Below are 9763 nucleotides of genomic sequence, written 5' to 3' on the forward strand. Positions count from 1 at the left end.
CCTACAGGTCATGTGGTAAATAAGATCTGAAGTTTATTTTAGTGTATTTGTCAAGTATTCTATTATCAAAAACTAAAATTCTAAAGTAGCTCTTCAGCATCAAATAACTCTGTACATCAGTAGAGAGCTGAGTAACCACCAAGAAGTGCCCAGATGTTCAAGCACATGTTTACAGATATTTCCAAATCAAAGCCTGTAAAGCTAAGGGCACTCCAGAAATGCGCACAGATTTCAAAAACAATGCACTTTGCCTTGCTAAGATTGAATATTTTATCTTTTAAGTCCTTTTCTGTAAAGAATAAAATGGAGGAGAGGTCTCCCAGAGTATTTCACTCACTATTTTGACTACTTGGAACCACAGGACAGTAGTAATTACATGCCACACGGGAGTGACCATCTGCTTATTATCCTCTAACTTCCTTTAAAATTTCAATTTTCTAGCACAAACTATTATTGAAAAAGAGTGAAAATAAAGCAAAATTTTGTGCATTTGTCAACCATTATCAGCTTGAATCTCAGACAAGTGTTAAACAAGGTTTTTCATTCAACAACCTCACAAGGGAATTCTCTCCAGAAAACTCCATTATCCACATTTAACAGTGGATGTTACTTTCTCTTTACCTTCCCTGAAGCTTTAATACTTTAACTAGCAAAGAAACAAAAGGAGCAGTAATAACATAAAAAAATAAACCTCGTAATATTAACTACTTTGTAAAACATGACCAAGGTTTTTGCCAATGAAAATGGTTCACTTCTGCTGGTAGTTAAAACAGTTAAATCTTATTCTTTGACTTCGTCACAGCCAATACTTCATTAATTGTGCTGACATCCTCTTTTCTTCTTTTTTCTTAGAAAGGAAGCTATAATAGGGTAAAACAGTGAGATAAAGAACATGAAGGAAAGCCACTTCAATAAGACATCCTGAGAGACCCGGTTTCCACATTTTACCCATTTCATGTCTGTGGACTTGGGGTGCGTGGCCCTGACGTTTTAGAACGGCTATTCATGATTCTTCCAAGGATCTTTCTGCTTGAAACAAAGCATACATAACCTTCGTTACCAATATTACAGGTTCATGTACTAGATAATAATTTTAAGTTTGGAAGTGTCAGATAGTTAAGAACAGCCCTGGCATTGGCAGATAAGCAAAGATGATGGCAAGTGTGTATTAGAGGATGCTGTTAAAGAAATGACCTGAAAGTTCAGAGCTTTGTGCTGCCCTGAAAGTACAGGGCAAAACCCTGACAAATCAAGGCTTATGCTGGTGATATGGGGAAACACGAACCTGAAGATGAACTGTGTCATCTTTTCAGGCAAAGAAAGGAATGGAAATTAGGTCTTGCACACCCTGGGCAAGAGTTCTAATCAGTAACCCAGAATACAAAACAGCAAAGACACATCTTCTTCTGAACCCATTCTAAGAGGAGGTGGCCACTGCTAAACACGGTCAGATCCAGGTACAGGTACAGAGAGTAGCGAGGAGAGAGTACCTGTAGTGTCTGTCCAGCTGCCTTACAGGTGCTGGCCAGGCTCAGGCATGAGGAGCTCTATCAGCCAAACCTGAGGCAGGCACAGGCTGAGAGTCTTGAGTGTCTAGAAACCTTCAGGGCCAAGCTGCTGGTGCCCATTCAGTTCAAATGCCTCCCCAGTTAGGGAGACATTTTCATAATGCAAAAATGAACATGGAATTTCAATCTGGCCTTGAAGCTGCTAAAATTTTTATGTGCTTTTAAATTACTGTTGGTAGAAGCACAGAAGGGTGTTTCCCTCAGTAATAACTATCCTGGTTAAATCACACATGTTTACAGAATTGGTTTTAACTGTAGCAGTCTACTGAAGTGCTGGTATTTGTATACAGAACCAATACAAGATTTGAACTCTAGGTGCATTTCAAAAGATTTCTCTTGCTCAGTTAAGCCAGACCCTGAAGATCATCTCAATTCACCTCCAGTAAATCACTCCAGGGGCTGAAAAGCACTGCTGTATTCAGAATCAGAGTACAGGAGGTTAAGTTCTCGTAGCAAAACAAGCATAAAAATCACCCCTTGCCTTCACAAACTTTTGGGCATGTGAAAACTCATCATAAGAAATATATTAACAAAAAAAAAAAAAAAAAAAATCAGGAAAAGGGTAATTCTGGAGGCCAAAACCTCAGAAATTTCTTACCACCTATTTGATCATTACCAATATGATAGTCTAACTGAATCAAAGTTGTGCCAAATTGGTGAAACACACAGATTCCTCTCCATCTACAAGTAACAATGCAGTTTGGGGCTGGAAGCTGAAAGAATAAAATATGAGAAGGAGGTGATATAGTTATCAGTGATAGCTGATAGAGCAAAGGACTGAGCATAATGCTGCAAGAGATGTTTCCTTTCCTGCGAACCTGTACTCCTCTGACCTATGGCTCCAGCTGCTGTCCGACAGAAGTCCTTGGTTTCTATCCCTGTAGTTGCTACGCAACTGTCACCTACTCTGTAGTTCCTGATGCCAGTGTTTCTGTCGTTCAGCACACTATGACATTAAAAAACAATTTCAATAATTTCAACAGCAAGTTTGGGTTTTGAGTCCAGGGAATAAACAAGAACACAGCAGAAAGACAACACTGCTCCCAGGGTGTCAAATAAAAATACTCTCACAACACTTGGAGAGAACGTTAGGAAATGTAACATTAATCATGGACTGCAGAGCCCAAGACAGGAGGTGAGAATGGTATTTTACTCACTGATTTAAGACAGGAGATGACACTTTCTGTACATTAACAGAGTTGCGATGAAACATTCAGATATGGTATGAGCTTACTGACTCACCATGACCCAGAAAAGCACAAAGGTCCAAAACCTTGACTGCTCCCACCTAACCTGCATGACTTCCATAACGGATCTCTTCTGAGCAAGAGTCCTGAGCACACCCCAGACAGCAGTTTAAAGTTTTCCCTTGAGGTCTTGGCCATAAAAGGTGGGAACAGCTATGCACAGAGCAAAATTTGGGGAGTACACACAGACATCTCATACCTTTAACTTTCCAGGCTTCTCTTCACCACATTTTCATGGAGTAAAGATGTAAACCAGGTATTATTTCATTTTCTATGTCCTGGGTTGCAAAAATTGCAGTGGTTCTGCTCCCCTACCCAAGACAAGTGGAATTTGCTGTCTACGGGGTTGAGGATGTGAATGCCTACCATTATGTCAGCAAGTTGCCACTCCTCAGAGGTAACGTAGCGATGGCCAGGACACAAATCCACTGCAGTGCTGTGGCAGATGTTAGAGCAACCTGTCTATTTTGCACTGCAACAGACAGACTCACAAACAGCATCTCTGGAAACGAAGCAGGAACTGACAGCTGAGAGGCAGCGGCTTATTATATGTTATTGCAGAATTCAGATCACATAGTTTTTTCAGTGCTGAGGAAAGAAATGCCCTTACACCTTTTGAAAACAAGGCCTAACACTTTACAGTCTCTTGGGCAAACACAGCTTCTTCCCATATTTGCAAAGACCTTGGCGTGAGTTTGAGCTTGCATTCAGATATATGAGGCTCTAGCCCACTATTTTTAGCACTTAATGGCAAAGCTAATAGTGCCATTAATCCACTTTGGTATTTAACATTCAATTTCCACTTCAAATTGCATCTCAGTGCAAATGGTAGCTTGATTCCTGCTGTCAGATACATTCAGAAATTCATGATGCAACATATTTAATCACTTTTTATTCTCTGATCCATCTGAAAGGTGGGGAAATCCGTAGTGGTCTTTGAAACACCGTGGCAACAAGGGATGGAGCATTCTGGAGTCAGTGTTTACAGGACTACTACAGTATGTTGCCGAAACTAACCAGATGGGGAAAGACAGGACTGGAATGTAAATGGCAAAGCACTTCTATGAATTGATTTACATGTGGGTGCCTAAAACATAAATGCCCCTCCATCAGTAGCTAATCCAGAGCTAAGCCCAGCAGGATGCTGTTCCTCCAGACTGAGCTCTCCTCCACGAATGAGAGCTCTGCCTTTGATCCTGTCCTCACCCTGGGAGGCTACAACCTCCACTTGCCACTTCAAAAGACAGTATCCAAGAGCAGAGCTGGCAGGGAGGGACATCCATCCAGCCTTGTACATATGGGCTCCTTCTCGGTTAGAAAAGCAATGTTTACTAGGCCAGTGATAGTCACTATGTCTTGATATCACTGTTTCAAGTGATTGGAGAGTGCACTCCATCAGCACAAGAAAGCTGGCAAGAAGTAACTGGGGCTTACTGCACAAAAAGATAGCTGCTCTAGCCTTACATCCATAACTGCTACACTTGAACAGAGGAATATTTTTCCACTGCCATGGGATTAGAGATATGGGAGAGACAGTCTGTTGCTTTAAGCTATCTGCTTTAAAGTACATCACTGTGAATTTATGGAGAGTCTTTGAGAGACCAATTAGGATCTTTAAAGCGTGAACTGGACAGCTTGGTGAGCAATTCCTCAGGGTTTTTTTCAGATTAAAGTTACTGCACTGGATGTTGTCCTTTTAAAGGTATCACGTGGAGTCTGAATTTGAGATTTGTTGCCTCTTGGTATTGAATTATGGGTGCATGATATGAATTATGTAAGCTCAAAATGAAACCAGAAAATATTTGTAACTTTTTGAGCTAATAAACCGGTAACAGAAACCCCAAGCATTAGTATATATGATGCTGTATGTTTTGATTCTAAATTATTTCTGCAAAAACAAGTCATGAAGTATACAGACATCAGTAAGCACTTTCATAAAAATAAAATCAAACTTAGAAAATTCACAGCAGAGATACAGTGTGAGTAAATAACGTGCAAGGAAAAATCTACCTTATGCTTGCTTGCCTGTTAATATACAATAACTGGTGATCTCCCTAGTATTGCATAGGCTTAAAATTGGTACAATTTCAGTTAAGATCAGTTATGGTGGGCTCCTGTGGGAAAAAGCAGCTACTGGAGAGTATTACTTTTGAAAGAGTGAAGAAAGGAAAGGGCACGTGGAGATTTGTTTGGTTTCTCCAGCAGAGACGTCTAGCTGGGCAGCTCTTCCAGTACGGGTACCCCCAAGGGTAGTTGCCTGCTGAAATACTGGAGACAGACCCAGCAGGGTCAGACCAACTCATCCCACAGCTGTGTTCACATGAAATGCCCATGAAGGTTAATAAAAGAACCTTCATTAAAGTAGGTCTACATCAGAGCAGTTCCATGTACTCAGCATTTAGTCTTCAGAACAATGGCCTTTTCAGAGATTTGAGGGATGATGAGAGAGTTCAAGAGCAGTTGGGTCAGAAGGCTTCAGGCTGTTGAAGATGCTACCAGGAAAATCAGACCAACATTAAACGTCCATTCTCATGAACTGGGCCATAGTATAAACAAAAAAAAAAAAAAAAAAAAAAAAGAAAGGTTTGACTGAGGCAATTGAACTTGAAGAACTCTATGCTTGAAAGCAGTGCTACCAAAGATGGTTTGGATGGTTAACTACAAGTTAACACCCATGTAACTGGTTTAAAAACCACTTGAGTCCCTGGCCCTCCTGAAGTGACCCTTCTCTGCCACTACAACATAGCACACTTCTACAGACAGGGAGAAGGAAAAAAAAATTAAAAAAGAAAAAAAACACACACATACACACAAACAAGATCAGCTTGCAAGAGCTTGTTAAGCCTTTAGGCTGACTGAGATCCTTCAGCAGAGCTGGAGGGTCACGGCACTGAGAGCACGGTGTGGAGACTCACACCAGCACTTCACTTCACTTGTGAGCAAGGAATTTAGGAAACCAAATAAACAAAACTTAAACCATTTGTGGACAAGGAATTAAATCTCTGGAAGCTCATCTCTGATGAAACCAATGCTATCTAGCTAATGACAGACTTTGGAGCGTCTCAGCAAATATGTCATGGGCATAATATTTGCACCCACATCCATCTGTGCTACAGCTCACCCTCAGGTTGTTGTCTTTAACCACAAGGTCTAAAGCCCAAGCGAGCCCAGGACATACTCAAGGGAAGCATTGTCTGGACTCAGCTCAGTGCCCAGCCGAGTCGAACCAGACAGGGGGAGGAGAGGAGCAGAGGCCAGAACAGCATGTGGGCATCCTGCCTGCCCCTGGACACCTACCACCCTCAGCTGCCTGCCCCTGCTCGCTCCCATGGGCAGGGCCCGGCTGTCAGAACAGGCATAAAGTTTTGCTAGGTGAAAATCCCGTGTTTCAGACAAATTTGAAGGCGACTCCATCCTTCGGGGTGCCTGCAGAGGGCGCCAGACGGCTTCAGATCCGCCGGCGGAGCCGCGGTGGGGATGCTGTACCTGGCGCTCGCAGCTGTCAGTCAGCAAGGTGCTCGCTCTCTAATGGCCAACGCTCCGCACGCAGGATTAAGTAGGAGTTGTTTTCTTTCATGCATGGTTAAATCCCTTAGTTCTCTTTTCCTTTCTTGCCACTGAAATAGCAAGAGAGACTTCGCTGAGCCGCAATGTACTGGCAACAAACCTGCAGGGGCCCCAGAAGACAGCAGATGAGAAAACTCCCTGCTTTTAATTATCAGGAGAGCTAGAACCAGCAATGTACTGATGATGATTTTTCTCTTCAGAAAACAAAAAAAACACTGTTTGATGCCTGCAAGATTTGAAGCTCAGTTTCTTATAAAGGAGAGGAGCAGCCTGTGACTGACAAAACTCACTGTAAACGCAGACTTTTTTTTTTTTCCCCTATTTCTACTTGTAAAAGTGACTAAAGAGAAGTCCTGCTTGATTCCATCCCATGTGCACAGCAACAACTTGGAAGGACTTCTTTTCATTTTTTTGGGGTCCCCTTTTTCCTGTTTTAACCTGTGCCCTTTCAGGTCCGTAATCACTTGTGAATTCAACTCCTTTGCTGACAATGAATACCACACACTTTGCATTTTCATTTCAGCCTGTGCTGCTTAATGTCACCGAAGACTTCAACGACTCAGTTCTGAATAACAGAAGCAGCGATGGATTTTGCGAGCAGGTCTTCATAAAAGCTGAGGTCTTCTTGACTTTAGGGATCATCAGCCTCCTGGAAAACATCCTTGTCATTCTCGCAGTGCTGAAGAATGGAAACCTACATTCTCCCATGTATTTCTTCCTTTGTAGCTTGGCTGTAGCAGATATGTTAGTGAGCATGTCAAATGCCTTGGAGACTATCATGATTGCAATCCTGAGCAACGGCTATTTGATCATTGATGACCACTTTATTCAGCATATGGACAATGTTTTTGACTCAATGATTTGTATTTCTTTGGTAGCCTCAATTTGCAACCTCTTGGTTATAGCCATTGACAGGTACATAACTATTTTCTATGCTCTCCGTTACCACAGCATCATGACTGTGAAGAAAGCTTTAACCCTGATTGTGGTCATTTGGATTGCTTGTATCATCTGCGGCATCATATTCATTGCCTACTCAGAAAGCAAAACTGTCATTGTCTGTCTCATCACCATGTTCTTTACCATGCTCTTTCTCATGGCATCCCTTTATGTTCACATGTTCTTGTTTGCACGCCTGCATGTTAAGCGGATTGCAGCCCTCCCCATGGATGGGGTGCCCTACCAGCAGCGTACCTGCATGAAGGGAGCTGTCACCATCACTATATTACTTGGAGTCTTCATTGTTTGCTGGGCACCTTTCTTCCTTCACCTCATTCTCATCATTTCTTGCCCAATGAATCCATACTGCGCCTGCTATACCTCACACTTCAATACTTATCTGGTCTTAATAATGTGCAATTCAGTAATTGATCCACTCATTTATGCTTTCCGGAGTCTGGAAATGAGAAAGACTTTCAAAGAAATAGTGTGTTGCTGTTATGGCATAAGTGTGGGACAGTGCATGCTGTAAACATCTGGCTTAGTGTCGAGAATAGAGAGAATACACACAATATAAGGGGGGGTGTGTATATATATATATCTCTCTATCTAGATACATGGTAGCTCCACTTTAAAAGCAGTGCTTGAAGGAAGGGCACAGGGGAAAAAATAATTTGATGCCTTTCATTCGTAGTTTTCAAAATTAAAACTAGATTCAACTAAATTATTTGAAATTATTTAAATAGCTATAACAGAAGGAAACCCAGAGGGGCTTACAAAATAGCTTAAGAAGCTTACTGGAAAAATGAATCCTGAAAGGGAATAGTACCTTATAAAGACTAAAATAATATTCGCTCTGCCATTCATTTGTACCTGTTGCTTTACCTTTGTGCTGCTATCAAAAAAGTCAGTGTTTTCTAAAAGATTCCATTAGTAACCTCTATGGAAAGCTATTCACTTGCAAGACAAATCAAAACACCAACAGGTAACAGCATTGCTCTACACTTACCCCCGTGCCTCCACCTTTTATTAAAAGAATAGATTGACATTTATGCTGCTTACTGTAAAAGCAAGCCGAGTAAAATTTTTGAAAGGTGAAAGTAAACATTCCTCTTGCACCGAAATATTTTTTCAGTAGAAATCTGTTAAGTGAAAAGGAACAGCTACTGTCAGTGATAGTGTGACTTAAACAGCTGCCTGATACAAATTACTCCTATGAAGAAGGCATTTACATTACTTATTGTGATATAGAAGTATCATATCCTCAAATTTTTAAGATTTTTTAAATAGGAATACACTAACCAATGTAGTATTTGGTATGTTAGTAAAATAAGTCACATAAATCTCCTTTTGACAAATTGTCACTGATGAGACCCATCCCTAGAAAATCTGGAATATGTTTTGATGGAACAGATACACAAATCTGAACATAACAAATAGCTAAATGCAAAATAGTTTGAATTTAGCTTTGTATAAAAGCTGCAGGGAGTCTTTAGAGATATCCATTTGGCAAAGTTAGGTATCCGGAAGAAACAAGATACATACGGCAGATATGACTTCTATGCATTGAGTAGTATGTCACGGTCAGACTTTTTACTTAAAAGCCTTACAGTGAGTTTGGTGGATGAACGCTCCTGCACTAGAAACAAAAAAGCAACATGCTGTTTGCAATCATTTTCAAATGCTGTGTGCAAGTCGGTGGCATGTAAAGCACGCAACTTCAGCTACAATGATTTAGTCTTTGCCTCCGCTTTTTGTAGGAATAAACCATAAAAGTGGCCTTGAAATAGCATATTGTAACTGTGCAAAGGCTGACATAGTTTGTATATAATACAACACACAGGCAGGATCACAGACAGTGCCAAACTAAGAAAACTCCAAGCCATTCTAAAGTCTACTTAGCACCTCTCTGGTATCTCACTTTTAGGAGGGGCAGTAATCGGAAACCCTCAGGGTCGCCTATGGCTTTCAAACATCTCATTTAACTAAAGACTATTCCCGCCCCCCACCCCACCAGTTTGAGTGGGGTTGCTAGGTTGTTATTTCTGGGGGTCCCCTCTACCAGTTTAGGAACAGTTACCCAGACCAGAGCTTCCCAATCTAACTCTGCCTCCAGCTCCACATTCACACCCTTGTCCTGGTACAACCCAAGCTGATGGTGTTTCACTGCTACTGGCTCCAGAACCCAGCTCTGACTGTCCGCAGAGAAGACATGGCCCACAGTTTGCAAATACTGGCCAGTGTCTATGTTTTATTCTCAGCATCCTACAACCTACACAGGGAGCAACCCAACTTCCCAGTCCTATGGGATGTATAATTTTCATGGGGCCAAGAACCATCTTTCCCTGTGCTCTAGCCACACTCCACCCATCAACCCAAACCAACCTCATGCTCCCTATTTCCCTTGCTCTCTGGTCACATCCTAAATTCCTTAACCGAGTT

At 41.5% G+C, this 9763-nt stretch overlaps 1 protein-coding gene across 1 annotated transcript; it reads left to right on the forward strand.

The window, feature by feature from the left end:
- Positions 1-6723: 6723 nt before the first annotated feature.
- Positions 6724-8089, forward strand: MC3R (melanocortin 3 receptor). The gene has a single exon (XM_005444915.3). The coding sequence runs from the start codon at positions 6873-6875 to the stop codon at positions 7851-7853; it is 981 nt and encodes a 326-aa protein (XP_005444972.2). The 5' UTR covers positions 6724-6872; the 3' UTR covers positions 7854-8089.
- Positions 8090-9763: the final 1674 nt, after the last annotated feature.

The sequence above is a fragment of the Falco cherrug genome, chromosome 10, assembly GCF_023634085.1.
Source record: "Falco cherrug isolate bFalChe1 chromosome 10, bFalChe1.pri, whole genome shotgun sequence".
In the NCBI taxonomy this organism is placed as follows: Eukaryota; Metazoa; Chordata; class Aves; order Falconiformes; family Falconidae; genus Falco; species Falco cherrug.